Genomic DNA, 19,202 nt, shown 5'->3' on the forward strand with positions numbered 1-19,202 from the left:
AATGTGTGGTTTGATTAATTTAAAAAAGGTAGCATGGTTTGAAATGTATTTATTAATTATCTAAAAGGTTGGGGTAATATGCTAGTATTTATGCTGTCCCAGAATTATTGTAAAAGCAAGAAAATGGTGGGAAAATAAAAGACATAATGTTTTTACATTTATTCGGCCCATTCTTTTCTGCGTGCATGTCCTTGGATGCGGTTTTGACCTAGTGTGTGCATATTTGAAATCCCCATGTGTGCATCTGCAGACTAGTCCCTCAGTGCCAGCGATTCTGCAGAGAACTAACTCCTGCCAGTCTGATTGGAGGTGTAGCATTATCTGATTGTATTTCTGCTCCTGCTGGACCTCAGCATGGGCTTAATACTGAAGATAGGATAGGAAAGTTTTGGTGGGGAAGGCAACTGCAAAGATTGTGGGAACAGACAAATAAAACCATTGGAGCATTAGAAGGGGAAGGGGAGTAGAAGTAAGGAGAAAAGGGAAAAGATGGGGTTGGTAATGAGAGAAAAGAAGGATTTGTAGAGAGGGGACAATGAGGAAAAATAACAAGATGAGGGAGGTGAGGGTGTTAGCAGAGGCAGGAAGGATAGGGAGGACTAAAGAAGGAAGTTAAGTCAGAGTGCAAACATTGCAGGAAAGATTGGATAAAAGAGGGGGAATAGAGGCAGGGAAGCAGGGAGTGATGAAGGAAGAAGCAAAAGAGGAGACGGGGTCGATTGGATGGATGTCTGGATAGATGGACAGGCAGCAGTGATGGAGGGACTCAGCAGGTCAGCGTCATGTGAGCAGCAGAGGCTTAGATAATGCCCCAGGATTTCGGGCTCTGGGAGATGCAGGTGGCAGAGTTCACAGTGGGTGGGAGATAAAGCACCGGAGTCTCTGCTGACGGCCACAAACAGTTATTTCTTCCCGACTGGGGAGGAGAAAATTTAACACCGTCTCAACACATTTCCTCCTCCTGTGGCAGACTTCAAGTGCTTTAATACGGGGCTTCAAAGGTATTCGAGGAGTGATGAAACACTGTTTTTTCCACCCTCTACTAGTAGATGCACAGTGTTTGTCTTCCAGTTTTTTAACCCCTAATGCTAAGGAGCTTTAGGTTTTTGATTCTAACATTTTCACAACCACCCAAATGTTTTACACTATGTTGCTGGTCATCAGATCAACAGTTGCAAAGAAGCAGTGCCATTAAAAAGTAAGGAAAAAAAGGTTGCAAACTAGCAGATAAAGAGTGCAGGATTAGTAATATTTGTATAGATAGATATAATTACTGTATTGATCCCAATTTGGGAAATGTTTTAGTTTAAATTAATAGATATCTGTGTCATGGCACATGTTTAATGAGGAGAAAAATACATTGAATGAACAGCAGAGTTTAAGGTTTCCAGAATTACTTCTGCTGAATGTTTGCTTACAAGAAACGTTATAGGACACTTTGCTTGATTTGTAAACAAAAACATGTTTAAGTTAATTGTCATTTATACAGTTGACCATTTGCTGGCTCCTGCCCCTGAAATGTTACGATTTGCTTCTTTTATCTTTGTTGTGCTGAATCAAATCTATTTTTGGTTGAGATCTGAAGGTGTACAAAACAAGCAACAATAAGTTGGGTCATTTAATGCATAACAAAGTTGTTATAACAATGTTGTTAAATGTTTTCAGTTGCATATACAGTTGTATATGAATATGTAATGAGTAGAGGAGTATTTACCACATAGGCATAATAACAATAAATGACGGCCTTAAGGGTGATATTCTTATTTTCCTTTTTTTTTAAAGTGGCTTTACATACATGACAAGGCCTTAAGAGTAGTTCATATTTAAGGACATTGATTCACATGGTGCTTTTCACCGACTCTGCAGTGCCCTCATTCACTCTATACAGTGCTTTGACTTTAAAGTGTGTGTCAACATGACCACTAGATGGTAACAAAGGCCTGGTTTTATCAAAAGCACAGTAAAGGCATCATTTGAAAAAGCAGCAAACCAGGAAGTTCAACTACAGGTGTCAAACTGTGGTTGAAACACAAATACAGATGTATTTGTGTTTTTATCTTCCAATGTGTACCTTTATGATCTATATAAACATGGCCTATAATTAGCATTATTTGTGCTAGATTCTAATTAGTCCCTGCCTAAATAATCTGATCTCTGGATAAAAGATTTCCATATTTGCCATGCTTTTAATCCATAGTCATTCTAATTTATATTTTTTTGGCACATTTTGAAAATGATCATCCATTATTAAAGTACAGTGTACAAACAGGAACATGTGGTCAGTGTCATGATTTTAGTTTTGTGTCTCATCTGTTTCCTTTTGTATTTAGAAAAGTGTTCTCACGCTGTGTTATATCAGTTTTTTCACAATCTTATCTTTGTGTGTTATCCAATTTCCTGTACACCTGCACTTTATCCTTCATGCTTGTATTTAAGTCCTGTTTCTTTGTTCAAAGATCTGTTTTGTCTTTGGTCGGTTAACCCTAAAATTAAAGTATATCCTGTAAAAAGTTCCTGATGCCTGCCATCTCCTGCCTTTGGGTCGACCACAGCTTCACTGTGGGACATTTAGTGCAGTGTGTTCAGGATTTCTGCTGACTGTGGCAGGCCAGTCAACCAGTCCACAGTTTGAGGTTTGACGCTTGAGCCAGGGACTTCTGTCTGAAGACAGTGGACGACATAATAGGAACCTGTCAATCTGACTTCCCATGAATCTGACCCGGCCTCACGTCCATCAGTTACTGAAAGCTGTTTCACTCCTACACAGGCTTCCAGAGAAACAGTTGTGACACTGATTCCTAACACTGCTAAGCTGAGGGGACAGCAGAGCCAACTCAACCAGGGATGACCAATCTGAGGGAGAGCATGCCGAGAGATTCATTAAGGGAAAATAAATGAAAACCCATTTAACAGCGAAAATGATTCACCTTACAATCAGTAAAAAAGAAAATTAAACCAAAGTTGTACAGAACTTCAAAGGGACAATTCTAGAACTGTACAGTAGCAATACAAACAGTGGACCTCAACGTGATGTCAACAAAATACAGCCATCGTCCATCAGACCTCTACAACCAAGGGAAAAAAAAGGAGGAAAAAAAAACCTAGACAAGGACTTCCTTTAGCAAATGACTCATCTAACGCAGTGATATTTTCCTACCTAAGACTTATTCACGGCACTACATTATATCATTCACAAAACAGCATTTTCTTCATGTAAAAAAAAAGAGTACTATAAGTCCTTGCTTCCTTTCCTTTAGCTGGTCACTTTCACTTGTCACTCATACAGATGAGATGTATAACATTGCCCAGCGTGATGGTAAAGCTAAATTGAGGGATCAGAGAGATGACCACACAGGGTCAGACTGACACTGTAGCTAGTATTCTTCATGAAACCTCAACAAGATCAACAGAATGTGCGGGTAATGCCTCTACCTTTCCTTGCTAGGGTAGCATGTTAATGCTTCACCCTGAGCATGATTGGATGCGTAATTAATCCAGGAAAAACATTTGTTTTGGGTCATAAGCATTCATCTGGTTTACAGGAAACATTTCTTTAAGAAAAGCCTTCTTTAGAGAGAACAGTACCTACAGTTTAAAAAAAAAAAGGCAGTTTCCTGATGATGCGATTGCGTGTGTGGTGACAAAGTTAAGAAAAGTCTTGTCTCGTTTTGCCCGACTCACACAGACAATCATTGGAGCTATATTGAGTTAATCTGCACTTGGATTGATGAAACATAAGTCTGTCACGTTAGATAATCAACTGCCCTGCACAGACGAGCCAGAACAGACAACACAATTAGAATACAGTGTTAAGCACTAAGTATGTGATCAGCCTGATTTGTATTTCTTATTTTATAACTATATTGTGTTTCAGTGGAGCTAGCATGTACACTTCTGTGTTGCCAGTACCACAAAAGTGAAAGTGCCTAATCTGCCTTTCAGTATAGCCTATCTATGCTGCAGTAAGCATTTATATCCCACAATGCACATTTCCTGTCAATCAGCCACACCTATTGTGATGAAATAGTTCATGATTCTCCATTATTTTGCAACACTAATGGCACAGCAGCTAAAAGTTAGAGTTTTGTTGTAGCCTGACGAACGGGGGTATTACAGAGAATTGTGGAATTAGAATAATAGAATAATCACCTGAAGATCTACAGTTCCAAGAACACTGACCATGACATGGCTTATGTGGCAACAAGCAAGTAAGTTCTTGAATAAAGAGTTAACATTAAACATATGTGTGAGATTTGCCAAAGATATGATTGAATTATAGTGGCAAAAATAAATGTTTTCAAATTTAAACACGCTAAATCCAATTAACCTTAGGCTCCCTGAAGAAGTTTTATGAGATTAGTTTGAACAAAATGATAAGGAAAAATGAGCGAGTTACAGCAGCTTTGTATGCTTTTTAGCTAAAGATAGGTTACAAATCACATCATCAGTGGAAACTAAAGCTGATTGGTTTACCCATAACAAAACCCATTAAGTAATGTGACGATGCCTCTTAATAGTAAACACTAACCTATGACCAACTGCTCATGCGCTTATGTGAAAAGAATGACAAGAGATTAAGTTCATATCTGTTCATGAATTGTAGCACATCTGATCATTATGTTGTTTCTTTTTTTAACCACGGTGTGTCAGGGGAATATTTAATCTGATTTGAAACCATTCAGATGACTCATTTAGTTTGTCTTCCGCATGTCAGCGCTACATTTTTTTCTGAATAACATTCAACTGGAACAAAGCTTGTAACTGCGGTCAGTGCACTTCTGCCATCTCAAATGGAATGACCTGGAAATTGGATTGAAAATTACACTTTTTAATAATAGAAATGTTTAAGTGCACAGATTAGTTCACTGTTCTTTTGGAGCTTATTTCTAATGTATATTTTATAGAGGATAAAGAACAGGTTGGGTATAAATTGGTGATTTGCAATCCAAATACATTTATTGGAAATCTCTGGACTGGTAATTTTACAGCATTAATAAACTATGGCTTGATAATGGATCTACTAATAATGTAAGAAATTGTAGATTAATGACAAATGGAAATGTTCAACTAAAATGCCAAAGAAATGTTTCACAAGAATGTCACCTTGACCTGTTTATAGTAATTACGCCCGTTTTCCATTTGAACAGTGACTATTTAAATACTTTCATTCACACTGTTTCCAAGAGTGTCACATGGTTAAACATAAGAGTAGTTTTGATAGGCGCACACTGAACTGTTTAGTGAAACTTGTGCTCTCAGTGATCCGATATCAGTGATAGTCCTTGAATAGTTTCCACTTCTGTGTAACGCATCATAAGAAAAGGATAACAACCCACAGAGTAATGAGAGATGATGACTCAGCAATACATCTTTGACTCAAGGATCACCCAAAATCAGCTTGCATTACTTCTGTACTGTCTGATGGGATGCTGGATAACCTTCTTTCTTATCTTTCAGCTTTTCCTGGTCTCTGCATAGAATCGAAAATAATTTCTGTTAATACGCAAAAATCTAGACTTGAAATATTTTCAAATACAAGGACGCCCCAGACCTGCCAAATAGTTTGTCCACCCTTGGTTCAGGGGTCCCAAAAGGATCACCAGATAAATCTAAGGGGTCTCAAGATGAATAACTAGACAGGAAGGAAGAAAAATATCTCTTTTCATATCTGGTTCTTTTCTTTTGATATGTTTAAAGACTCTTTATCTGTATATTGTATCTGAGAAGAAAGCCTGCTCACAACAGAGAGACACTAAACCTGTTCCAAAGGGTGAAGATGAGGCAAGGTTGTGGGCTGAATGAATAAAAAAACGAAAACGTATCATATCATTTGTACATTCTTAAATTGGAATAAACATATGAACCTGCTTATCTCAGTGATCCACATCCGTAGAGTCAAACTGTGTTGTGTGTAAAGTGAACACAGGAAGTTGACCCACCCGCTCTTATTACGGGTCTATGTTGGATGTCATTTTCATTGAGAAACCAAGTAATCAATTACTAACAAACTTCATGGTGGGAACATGAGTAAAATATGTCATAAGGCAGGTGACAGGCCACTTGCATGTCAGGATTAATGGCCCTATTTAACAAAACACAAAATGTACCTTGCAGTGAAACACTGAGTTTCAACACAAGAACATTAAAAACTAAAAGCAAAGTTGTCTTGATGAGTTTTTACAGCAGTTCTACAAAATATGGTAGTCCTAAATGAAGCCAAAGGGCAAAACAAATCTATACAAGCTGAGATATATTGTACCAACGTTTGTCAGACGCCAACAGAGAGTTTTACTTGGTATTAACTGTTCGGAAAGTAATGCCACTTATGTTGTTACAACTGTCCACTTTTCATTCTGGGATTGAACAAATGCAGTTTACAATGATAACGTTAAAGAGACACATGTAGACTGAAATGGCAACTGTAGCTAGCAGAATTGATTAGCTTAAGCTATGTAAGCTAACGCTAGCTCCATCAGATGGTTTAAATGGCAGTCTTCCACCATTGATCTGGCAGTTGTTTTTATTTACCCAAATTAGTTTTGCACTTTCTGAACTTTCTCACATTCCTGATAAAAAGTAATGCTCATCAAAGCATGCAATAACAAGGGCGTTGCTCGCCGAACCTCCCCTGAGGTCGCGTGTGCATCCACTGCAGCTCCGACTTCTTGTATGCAAAGTTTGAAATAAAGCCACTTCACCTTTCTCTTAGCCACAAACATACCACTATACACAATGGTGAGAGCCCTGAGGGAATCTTGTAAAGCACCACACACACACCCTCATGGACATCACAAACTGCAGGTACCAGCCTTGTATGTTGTAAATTTCCCATTATTATTTCCCATTGTCATAGAGGGCCTCGGAAAAGAGGAACCATGGCATGCTTATTTTCTAAATGTAATTAAGGTTGAGAAAAGTTTTTACACGATAAGCCGGATCATAAGTGTCTGATATTAAAACTAAGTTGTTCGGGGGAAATCCCTTCCTTGGTTTTGGCCAGAAACGTTCCAACTAACTTCCTGTGCTATGTGTCACAGCACTGCCCTTATTCAAGTCAGATTAGTTTCCATATCTGTTTGCATTTGTTCTGGCCTTTTGAGATTCAAGAGTATTTCTGTAAACCCAGTGACAATGCAAAATCAGTTTGCCTACAGTAATCCAGTACAAAGGGTATACTTCCAGTGTGGTCGCAATCTGACGGTTACTTATAACCCATACTTTGATAAACAAGTGTCAAGTGTCGTACAATCATGCTTCGATCAGTCAGGGAAACTTACTGTAAGTCAAATTTACCTCATCTGTATTTCATTTAACTCAGAATACTGTTATTGTCTTTAACCAGGTCTAGATCATGAATCTGTTTTGTTATTAAGTTCAAGATGGCATCACATTCTTGCTGTATCTTTTACATCCTTTAAAAGATCAAATTGGCAAAACAAAAAGAAAAACCCTAATGTGTTAGTTAGTCTTTCAGTCGTTTGTCAACTTCCCTATCAGATTATACTCTATAATATATATATTTTTAAATCAATTTAAAACATAATACTACCCAAGATTCAGATCAGCTATATTCTCAACTGCACCTAATTTCTTTCTTTTCTTTTAAAAGGAAAGGGAAACAGTGGCTGTAGCTAGTTAGCTCAACACTTTCCAATGGCACTTTTAATGTCACTCTATGGCAGTCCTCTCTGAGCCTTCTTCCTGACCTTGACACTTAAGGAAGCCTTAGGCACCTGAAACCAACCCTACAGAGAGTTATAGAAGACTGAATGCTAGCATTGTGTCTCACTGCAAATGAGAAATGAGTGTCACATACTGTGATGGTGAGAATACAAGTCTACACATGTTACAAGATACACATCTTTTATTAGGAATTCACTGAATACCTGAACAATGGAGCTCTTCAATTTGATGCTAAAACCTATATTGCTATATAGATTGCTGCATCAGTAGAATGGTATAGCAAAAAGGTTAACACCTTATATTTCAGTTAATCTCCCTCCCTTTCCTGTATCTTCCCAAATCCTATCCCACTGGAAATTTTTCAGCAGTGAGTCAGTAACAACAAAAGTGAGTCTAGGCAGCAGTCGGATATCTGTACCTGTATCAGCAGGCCCTCAGCGTCATTGGTATAACACCTTGCCTGTAAAGTTAGGTCCTAGAGGGAACAGTACAGTTTACAGGCACCACAAAGGATTATTGTAACTCCGTCCAGGAAATATACCAGGGATGTTAAAATGCCAAAACTTTTGTTTTCAAAGATGCGGTTCTATACAATTAAAGATCTGATGCAAAACGTGAAGCGACCCAGAAGGTAAACCTAAGAGTCTAATGATCAAAGTAATTGTAGGTATGTGAACAGGCTTACTATTTTACACTGTTGAATTGTGAAACTTTACAACAAATAGTTCAGCTTCAATTGTTTTGCAGGTCGGATGTTATTCTTAATCGAAATAGGCGTAAAAAGGACATCCAGTGCCACATGGTTCAAAAGATGAATGATGAGACATATTCTTCAAACCTGAGGTACACTACGTGGCACTTTGATTGATATCTCAATGTTCTGTTTTTCATAACATTTAAAAAATGTAATTCTTAAATCCCTTCTTATTGCAGTCTTCAGACTGATCATAAACTCTACCCGACTTTGGAAGAGTTGCTACGGGATAAAAGTAAGAAATGCTACTTCTCTTGTAAATATGAGAGGCTCATTTTAAGATATATATACCACAGCAATCATTATTTGTATTGTTGTTGTTGTTGTTGTTGTTGTTGTTGTTGTTGTTGTTGTTGAAGTGTTTTAATCTTTGTATTGACATTTTTTAAAAAATGCAATTTTCCCCAGAGTATTTAGCAGTGTTCCGCAGCTTCCTGCAGTCGGAGTTCAGTGAAGAAAACATTGACTTCTGGCTCTCATGTGAAGACTTTAAGTCGACCGCCTCGATGGACGACCTTGGCTGGAAAGCAGAGGGAATCTACCAGAAGTTCATCCAGCCCTCAGCCTGTAGAGAGGTCAGTGATTACAGAGTTCATGGTTCAAAAAGCAGGGATGAATATTCAGGATTTTATTTTACTTGAGAAAAAATATATAGATTTTTTTTATTTTAGAAAACATTATACATTTTTGTATTCAACATCCAACCAAATGCCCCCTCTTCATTCATCACACAGCTTGCGGAGGAAATACATTGACAACTATTAGATAAGAAATGATAGATATCTGAATCATTTATACATTATTGCCATAAAAAAAGTTATTTTACAGGAGGAAACAACCCAACACACACAATCACATTGTGTTTTTAACTGGCTGCAAACAGCAAATTGACTGCTTATGGCTAAAACACATGGATTTCAACACAATAATAAAGATCCCATGATCCCATTTTTAGAATTTAATTCCCTGTGGTCAATATCAATAATAAAGGAAACATAAAAATATCATGTGTCTTAACTGTTTGTTAATGATAATCTTCTGGCCCAAAAAATCTAAAAAGATGCAGATACAAAACCTCCCTTACTGCAATTACACCTTTAGGTTATTTAGTTTGGTGTTGGTAAGGATGGATCAAATCTATTCTGTCTGGGCCCAGGGGCCGAATGTTTCAGCCCATGTTCAGATGGTCTGGTTTTATCACAGTCTTGAAGCACAGCACTTAGTTTTTTTGTGAGGTATATTTAATGTGAATGGCACTGTATTCAACACAATTTACAATTGTTTTTCTTTGTGTCTCTTTCTCAGATCAATGTTGACCACCACATTAGAGAGAAGATCAAGAGTACTTTGGAGCAGCCGAGCCTCTCCTGCTTTGATGAGGCCCAGAAACATGTTTACCTACTGATGGAAAGAGACTCTTACCCCAGATTCCTTCACTCAGATGCCTACATGAGTGTAAAGAACAAATCCAGGACTCTCTGGTACATTTAGGTCAGAACGCTGTATCAAAACTGCTTTTCTAATCCTTGTTTTATTTTTTCTAATCCTTGTTTTATTTTTTCTTATCCTTGTTTTATTTTTTCTTATCCTTGTTTTATTTTTTCTTATCCTTGTTTTATTTTTTCTTCTATTCGGCTGAATTTAAAAGTTATTTCACACTGTAAGAGATGTGAAGCTTGGATCAAACCTGAGATGATGTATTGATGAAATGTTGCAGAAGATAATGAAGAAGGAGCAGAGAAAAGTGATGCAAGTAGAAAAAGAAATAAATGTAAGTGGGGTAGAAAGAACGCTGTTTGTATGCGTCAGTATAGTTTGGATTTGTTGGAAATATCGTATGTGTTGACGAAAAGTTTTAGTAAGTTATAGAGCAAAATACAAATGACAAGGAATGACTAATTCATAGTTTCTGATATGAACAATGAAACATATAGTTTTCAGAACTTTACTATCCTTGGGTACATTTCAAGAGATAAGTTGTTTTCTTTCATCATCCATAACTGTTATTAATGTTCTTACTTGTTTCCATATGGTACGAATTTTGAGACATTGATTTATATTTATCTAGCTAGGGGGAGCGAGGAGATTCTGTTTTTGGTCACATGTCTAATGTATCCTTTAATGAGGAGCAGGGATGACTCTATACACCAGCAATAGGGTTTACCAAACTGGAAAAAACTAACCCGCAGTAACCCTTGATCTCACTCAGTTCTGTAAATGGCCTTATTCCTCAGAATTGTGCCTTAAAAAGGAGTACCGAGGCAGCTAATAATAACTCCAGAGGCTTAAACGACAACACTGGAGTCATCAGACAACCTGATACGTAACAGATCAGGCTGAATATGCTGCCTTGTTAGGGGAATAATCTCATCGCCCGCAGACAATGATAGCAGAGATACACAGCTGCTTTACTTGGAGAAATATAAAGCAACAAGTTTACTTTTGAAAAAGACCTGACTGTTTAAATACAAATATTAAAGTGGAAAATAAGCTTTTTACGTTTTACTGAAATAAAGATTTTTTTTATGGTTCAAACTTTGGAAGCTTGATTTATTTTAGTTTCCACCAAGAAGTCAATGGAGGAGTAACAAATGCCATAGTGGTCATTTTTACTTTTTGCCCACAAAACATTGTTCAGAGTTCGGAGAAATAGGAATAGGAAAATCTTAGTAACAAGGTTTGGATAAAACTGTTACCTGCGCTTTAAGATATATTCTTGTTCTACACCTTTACCATCTGTCCTCCCTGATAACTTTAAACTAAAGCACAAAAGACACGTGCTGTAACTTAAAGAAATGTAAAAGCTACATTCAATTTGATAACCATCAAATTTATCCTTTCGTTCAGAAATTCCTACTAATGAAGAACACTTATTTTGTGTGTCTTAACACCAAGGTCCGCTCACTATAACCTCACTGTCTTCAACCCTATAGCTACTGCACAATGTTCAGTAAGTTGAGTTAGTGTATATAAATTATGAGGCCAGTGTTTCATGGTTGTAGATGGGGGGGAGGTGATTGTAAGCCCCATTTCGGTCCAATGGTAATTTTTCCTGTTTGAGTTTTTTTTCGTGGCATGACTTGAATAAATAGATAGTCCTAAGACCCAACCCTAACCCTAAATAAAAAGAACAGCCACTCACTTAACAACTCTATCCACTACTAAGTTGTGTTTCTACCACAGGTTTTGAGAGGAGAAGTAAGGTGTTGTGGTTTGATTTGGACAACAAGGTCCTTTGCTAAGGTTTGCAAAAGGCTGTGGTTCCCATTAAACACTTCCTGTCTTGTGCTCCAGATCACTGTTGGCTTCTATGATACATTTTACCAAGACCAACCGCACCACTTTCTCAACCTTAGGCAAGTCCATTTAGTCAATAAGCATAACCATAAAAGAGTTGAATGACGCTAAAGTTGGACATTGTATTTCAACAGAAGGTATTGTGGGATGAAAAAAAAGGAAAATGTATTGATAATTTTAAAACTATTTGAAGGTCTGAAGATAAACAGCTTCATGTGTTATTTCAAAGTCAACGTCAGTAACTCTAAGTACATTGGGATGTCAGGGGGTTGTTCCTGATAAAGGTCTCACATTTCCTTCATCACATGGTGCACTATTCTTCACACACTATCTGTCCGTGTTTTTTCATAAACCAGAACAGTTACCATGGTAGCGAAAAAGGAAGTGAGTATTGTCGATGGCACCGTGTTAGTCAAGTCAGTCACACTTTGGGAACTTCACTAACAGTTCTTCATTGATAGATTCTATGCTGCTGTATTCCTCATTTAGCAAGTGTTAAGACACATTAAAATATGAAAGGACAGCTTCGCGTTCACAGTGTTTGGTGATTCTTCGTAACACCTCAGTACTTAGAACCGTGTTTGGGCAAAAAAAGAGGGAGAGCAGCATCAGTGAAGGCAAGCCAAAAGCAGAGTAGCCTGGGGTAGAAGAGACTGGTAAAAACAATATATTCAGTGAGGTTTGAAGTATTTATAATTACCTTCTGAGCACTCTTTTTTTTTCCTTTCAGAATCTTCTCTAGGCCTATTATAACTATTGGCAGGCAAACTGAATGTAACAGCATTAAAGCTAGTAGCACTGGATTACATTTACCCCTTATGGCTTTGTCGTTGACCATTGAATTGAGCAAATTCACTTCACCTTTACTTAATTACATCCTGAACAAAATTACTAAATCTGATCATTTGAAATCATATCTACTAAAAAGCAGATCCTCGTGTGAGCGTTGACCTGGAAAAATGACTGTGAGTGAAATACATTGTCAATGCAACTGCACACCTTGAATGTAATGATAATGTCATATATTACCCATGGAACTGAACTGAATTGATAACTGAACAGTAATCCCAGATGCTATTATTCGCTAAAATTAAGTTGGGAAAAGAAATATGATTGCAGTGTTAGGTGAACAAGAAGGAGGGGAATTATATTGCAAAATTAAACGTGTAGAAAAACCCATCTGACTAATGTGAAGTAAGACGCACATGGTGTGACTCTGCTCTGTCACACTTCTAGCCAAAGCTTGGCAGGGAGGGAGGAGAAGTGTCTACATTTGCAAGTCTTTCCTTCTTAACTTATTACCGCAGCTTTAGACATGACTTTTACGCCAAGTGACTGTACATCTGTTAGAGGAGTATGCTATGAACAGTGATGGGGTCGTTACTCAAAAAAAGTAATGTATTACACATTACTCGTTGCTTTAAAAAAGTAATGTATTACTTTACTTCTTTACTCTCCGCATAAAGTAACTTGTTACATTACTCTATAAATTACTTTTGCGTTACTTAAATATTTAACATATTAAATCCAAAGTGCTGTCAATCTGAAAAACTTACTCTTAGAGGATGTGATTGTTGGCAACATGTCCTCCATTTGAGGGTTTTCGGAGCCTTCCTTTACTTTGAAGATGTTTTACACTATGTATAAATTATAAAAATACAACGCACAGACTTGTATATTCTGATATCCATATAAGGATTTCATCGTACAGTTTGAGCCAACAAGAAGGGTTTGTCAGGTGAGTATTACATTTTTTGCACTGTGATAATGTGACAATATGACAAATTCAAAGACTTCCTTTCTGTGTTGCAATCAATTTGTCGTTTCCTCTTTTCGCTTATGGCTGTGGCTTCTTGTTGCATGTATGTAAGCCACAGTTTTGAATTGCTTATTTAATGCTTCAATGTAATCACAAAGGCAACATTTCACACAGAAAGTACAGCAATCCTTATTTTTTTCTTGACAGGCTTGCCATTTCATATGGCCAACAAAACACATATTGTGCAAAGGTCATAATTTGCCTATCACAGGAACATGTTACTGTCATTTGCATCAGTGCTGCGAATCAAACAATCATGTGAACACAGCATCATCCTGTTTGGCTCGTCCAGTCAGTAAGAGAGGGAAGGATCTGCAGGAAAAGGAAGCAGAAAGACATAATAGGGAGTATAGGGCATCAAGAGGGGGGAGGTGTACATGCAGTGCAGTGCGAGTATGTGTTGTTTTTAACAGGGAGGTAGGAGGAGAGGAGAAGGAGGAGGAAGGGGTGCTTCCTCTTCAGTCTGGGCTAAGCTGCTGATGTATCCCAGCAGCCCCTGTACACAGCAACAGGAAACCTTGGTATAAAAAGCCGCGTCGCAGGGGGAACCCTCTTAAGTGTCTTTCAGCTGCAGCATGACCAGGACCAAGAGCCTGAGAGTGTGGACTTAACAACACAATGCCCAGCCTAATCGACGAACCTCAACACTTCATCATGGACCAAGATGACAGGAATAGAAACAAGAACATGTGAGTGAAACTTTTACTGAGCTGGTGGTTTCCAATAAATACGCTGACTTGAGGTTCAATGAAAAACAATTCATGTATGTTTTTAATACTTCATAGATTGCTTTTTGTGTTCTCGTGTCAATCCTTTTAGAGCAGGAATAGTATGGATGCCTTATGGTATCTCCTGAAAATAGCACAAGTTAATAATATTGTCTAACTGTACTAAACCCCATGCTCTCCTTTCATTACTAACATGCCCAACATGCTTCACTGGAAACTAATTTAACAGCAAATCCAATAGGGATATATTCATGAATTTCTTATCTCTACACAGCGGAAAGAACTTTATGTGCCGACTGCAGTGCATGTTCTCACACTCATCAAGCTCTGAGAGGTAAGGAGACTTATGGAGTGTTTTGCATACATTTCAGTTTTAAAATAGCCAGCCTGTTCCTATCATTTCCATCTATGGCATCATGAAAGGATTCAAATGAACTAGACACACCATGTTTGCTTTGGCAAAGAACGCATGCACACCAACGTAGCCCATGGTTAGACATTTTTCATGAATTTGATAAGCACATCTGCTATGCTTTCCTTTATTAGACAGCTTCTGCGTCCTTCTTCTCTCACAGTTGACCCGATTTTTATTTTACCCAAATGTTTTTCTGTAATCTAACATGCATTTTCTCCCAGCAGGCTAAGTTTAGAAGATACCCAACAATGGTCACAGTCACTGGAAAAGCTTCTCGATTCTAAATGTAGGTTCCCTTTCCCTTGAGAATGAGAATACCGTTAAAACAGAATACTACATTTGGGTGAATAAGAGTTTAAGGAGATTTATTTTTATTTTTTTTACAGATGGATTGGCCACTTTTCGCAACTTTCTCAAATCTGAGTACAGCGATGAGAATATTGACTTCTGGCTCACCTGTGAGGACTACAAGAAGATCAAGTCTTCATTCAGAATGTCCTCAAGAGCCAAGAAGATTTATGAGCAGTTCATCAAAGCAGAATCTCCTAAAGAGGTACAACCAACTTAGAAATCATCATACAATCATACACAAACACTGTAACATATACTTATCTTTTATGCTGCTATATCGGATAAATGAGCTCGGAAAGTAATAAAGGAAAAGTGCCGGCTCACATGATAAGCCTGAAATCTCTCATTCTTGGCTCAAATCCCCTCATTCCTATCTCTCTGCCTCATTCCAGATCAACATTGACTATCACACCCGAGAGCAGATCAAAAGGAACGTCAAGACTCCCACCATGCACTGCTTTGACGATGCTCAGAAGATGGTTTACGGGCTGATGGAAAGAGACTCGTACCCGCGGTTCCTCCGCTCGGACATTTATAGAACTCTCCTGGAAAACCTTGCCGCCGACGCCACAAAGGGATGAATACTCGGTCAAGGAGAGAGAAAGAGAACAGACTTTAAAACCCATAACTGGAAATGTTTGAACTCCTTTAGGAGAAAGGCCAACAGCAAAGAAGGAAGGATGGTGGAACCCAGCATGCCACACGAACAAATGCAGAGGCTTCACACTTTTGGCGTTGCCACATAAGTAAATGGCTACTTAGTCCCGTCCCTGGAGGAACACGGAGCATCTGAGGACTGTGTTACAAAAAGAAGAAGAACCACAAGCAGCCTAAATGATTATGACCCTGCAGTGTGTGTTTGTACTGGATGATAAGTCTGTGTATGCAGACGAATTGAACACTTTTGACAATGAATGAATCAGTGAGGCGCCTGACGCCCGCTCTGACTGTGGTGCTGCGTAAGCAAACTGTGCAGCGGACCTCCTTTGGCCTTCTTTGCAGAGGTGTTTCCTGTGCAGATTAAGATAGAGGATGTGAGATGCAACGGACATACTCCAGGTGTGTGTATGTGTGTGTGTGTGTGTGTGTGTGTGTGTGTGTGTGTGTGTGTGTGTGTGTGTGTGTGTGTGTGTGTGTGTGTGTGTGTGTGTGTGTGTGTGTGTGTGTGTGTGTGTGTGTGAGGGAGTGGAAGTGAGTATTTAGCTTGAGTGTTTAACTGACACAGGATTAGCTGTCCCAAAAAAGATTTGACCAATTATCTAATGACAGAACTAAGGAAGACAACATATCCAAAGCAGAGAGTCAGTAGTGATCTGTCATCCTTTAGTAAAGGGTTGCAGAAGGCCACTTAGTTCTGCAAGAGGCATTCTGGGATACTTTAAAAGGAGTGTTTGTTTTTTCTTTTTTTTAGGTTGGACAGATATTTAGCAATTGATACAGGTTTTTTTTTTTAGATTTAAGCTGCCTTTCAATGCAAATGATTTATATAGCATAAAATATAAAACACATTAATCCAAAATAAATAAAAACATTTGATGATAACAAACGTTATCATGCGCATTAATTGTGTGGAATCTGAAATAATTCTGCTCTACAGAAACTAAGAAGTTCCCTTTTGCCAGTGGCTTCTAATTTATTCCCTCAGCAGACGACTGCTGGTCGTTCTCTTAGTCTAAAAGAAATTCTTAGAGCACTGACGTGTCAAAAGTTGTGATTTAATGTAATACATTTTTGAGTGGAATTATTATAGAGATTGGATGTTTCACCTTGCATGATGGGATGTCAAAACCTCGTATATATCCTGCGAATATGCTTTATTGTTGCTTTTCAAAGCACGTTGTTGTAATGTATTCTTAGGAGATACTAGTAAAGTAAATTAAAGGTCAAGCATTGATTTATTTATTGTTAAATATCACTATTTGAGTAAAATGTTTGTTGCCGTGTTGAAGTGCTTGTTAAAATGTTAGTGATTTCAACAACATTAAATTATTTAAGTTTCTTTCTTGGAATTGTGACAGTGACATTGTTTTATTAACACACACACACACACACACACACACACACACACACACACACACACACACACACACACACACACACACACACACACACACACACACACACACACGTTCCTGGTCCCTTATTTTTCACATTACAGCATTTTGTGCTTTGTGAAATGTTTTAATCTTTTTATATAAAGAAGACAGCAACACACTTGAAATAGAAATACATCCTAAAACATAGTTTGAAGCAATACTCCGCCGCATAATCATGCAAACATAAAGGCTCTGGCAAGTTCTGCTTGGCCGAAGACTGATTTTCACTGATGTGAAGAAATACTACAGTGCAGCTGTTGGCAAGACTCAACAATCCATTCTACGAATAAACTAAATACATATACAGTATGGTTATGTATAAGTAGTGCTCCTGGTCTCTTATATTAAATAATTTTTAGCATTTAAGATAAGAAAGGACAGGGTTTTCAACATGAGAAAGTGAGTACACAGGTAAAAGTCAATTTATATTAAAAGCATTAGAGGTTTTCAACTTTCTTTGTCCCAACTTTATGGGAAATTACATGAAAGTAAAAATGCTCCTTGTGATGTCCAACAAAGGATTTTCAGTGATTACAGTTTCCTGTTATACTTTTTATTATTACTTAAGGGCATATGTAGCTGTGGAAATAAAGTGATTTGTGCTGTTTCAGAAACAGGAAGGCCTGGACTTCCAGTTTCTTATGAAATAAGTCATTGTGAGAAATTAGATTTTTCTAAGAAATGTAGTAACACAGTTATATGAAACATTGTACTATTCAGCAGAAGTAGATGCTTGAAAGAGTCTGTCTTTGTCATTTCTTCTGCAACCTCCAATATAATATCTGAAGGAATACTATGTTGAGAGTTTTCTTACACATTTTGAGCTTAAGCACTGACAGAATAATTTATATTTTTTTAATCACCAATTAAAAAGGGCTCAGGTAATGAGGATACAGAAACAATCTAACAGCAGGAAGGGTGAGAATGGCTTCTGTGATAAACTGGCTCAGGAAATGGGATCATAAGGGAGTCAGTTTATTATTTACAAGGCTATAAAGCTGCATCCATTAATCAGTGAATGACCCTCTCATGTTAGCTGATCACTGCAGAGATATATTGACATGCGATAAGCAATCACCTCCTGCTCAAACTACAAAAGGTTTGGTTGCAAAAGTACGTCACATATTATGGAAGTCTATGAGAAAATTATCCTACTTCTCAGTTCATTTATAACCTACTGTTATAAAACACTTTCCAAATGAGTTACGGTCTCAATCCATATTTAACTGTGTGAACTACAATCCCATCTAAAGTAAAATAAAGATGATGAGCAAGTGTAGGATTTAGGGCTATACGTTAAGAATAACAGATCACTTACCCTGCATTTTGTGTTGCCATCTTACAACTTCAACTCAAGTGTGTTTTCAGTTCATGAAAGTTAATTGTGACGTTTTGATTGCCTTAAAATGGAATGTAATTCTATATTCGGTTGTACAAAGTTTCCCCCTTAAATATCACTTCTGATTCCAAAAAACAAATAAAACAGGGCGAGCAAACCAATGGGTGGTATCAGGTTGACTGTGTCCACTTTATAAATATATAACTAGAAAATTCCTTAACTATATGAACAATAACGATGCATTTCCAACAAAAAAAAGGATTAGGCTTGTGTAGAAAGTTTGTAGTCATTTGGGCCTGCAATGCGCCACTAATATATTTAGCTAGTTGTGTTTACAATTAACCAACACATTATTTAACAACATGTAGCAAGCTGGTATACTTAATGTGTCACAACAGCCACATTAAAAGGCTTTCTTGCACAAACACAGGCAACAGAGTTAGCATTGGATTGTAAAAGCCAGCCAGTGCTGCAGGTGATTTACTGTATCGCGAGTACAATCTGTAATTAATTAAAGAAGGTGTCATCTTAATTAAATGTGCGATTTAAATTTGATTTACGTTAACTTTTTGGTCAGGCTCTATTGACAATGCCTAGCACACAATGTTTTCTCTTTGTTGAGATAATATCTGTAAAACACTTGTGAGTCTATACTGGCGGGAGGTCTGTTCTCACTGTGGATTATTTAAGATCCTCCGTTTCTGTTAAAAGAGAGGTTCC

General features: G+C 37.7%; 2 protein-coding genes across 8 annotated transcripts; both read left to right on the top strand.

Annotated features, from left to right (window-relative positions):
• Positions 1-4,020: 4,020 nt before the first annotated feature.
• Positions 4,021-10,972, top strand: LOC134870198 (regulator of G-protein signaling 21-like). Of its 5 annotated transcripts, XR_010166518.1 has the most exons (7): positions 6,837-7,278; positions 8,262-8,314; positions 8,431-8,526; positions 8,617-8,672; positions 8,846-9,012; positions 9,743-9,980; positions 10,023-10,972. XR_010166518.1 is itself a non-coding variant. In XM_063892272.1 (6 exons), exons 2-6 carry the CDS (start codon positions 8,262-8,264, stop codon positions 9,926-9,928), a joined length of 558 nt encoding a protein of 185 aa, XP_063748342.1. In that variant the 5' UTR covers positions 4,071-4,208; the 3' UTR covers positions 9,929-10,972. The 5 variants fall into 5 exon arrangements, 4 of the variants coding, with proteins under 4 accessions (XP_063748343.1, XP_063748342.1, XP_063748340.1 ...); XM_063892272.1 differs by lacking the exon at positions 6,837-7,278 and adding an exon at positions 4,071-4,208 and having other exon boundaries at positions 9,743-10,972; XM_063892270.1 differs by having other exon boundaries at positions 6,840-7,278; positions 9,743-10,972.
• A 2,826-nt stretch (positions 10,973-13,798) lies between these two features.
• On the top strand, positions 13,799-17,056 carry LOC134869977 (regulator of G-protein signaling 1-like). 3 transcript variants are annotated; one of them, XM_063891964.1, is made up of 5 exons: positions 13,799-14,242; positions 14,556-14,615; positions 14,921-14,982; positions 15,083-15,249; positions 15,440-17,056. In XM_063891964.1, the coding sequence occupies exons 1-5, from the start codon at positions 14,172-14,174 to the stop codon at positions 15,626-15,628; spliced, it is 549 nt and encodes a 182-aa protein (XP_063748034.1). In that variant the 5' UTR covers positions 13,799-14,171; the 3' UTR covers positions 15,629-17,056. The 3 variants fall into 3 exon arrangements, with proteins under 3 accessions (XP_063748034.1, XP_063748035.1, XP_063748033.1); XM_063891963.1 differs by having other exon boundaries at positions 13,820-14,242; positions 14,918-14,982; XM_063891965.1 differs by lacking the exon at positions 14,556-14,615 and having other exon boundaries at positions 13,805-14,242.
• Positions 17,057-19,202: the final 2,146 nt, after the last annotated feature.

This window comes from Eleginops maclovinus, chromosome 9 (genome assembly GCF_036324505.1).
Source record: "Eleginops maclovinus isolate JMC-PN-2008 ecotype Puerto Natales chromosome 9, JC_Emac_rtc_rv5, whole genome shotgun sequence".
Classification (NCBI taxonomy): domain Eukaryota; kingdom Metazoa; phylum Chordata; class Actinopteri; order Perciformes; family Eleginopidae; genus Eleginops; species Eleginops maclovinus.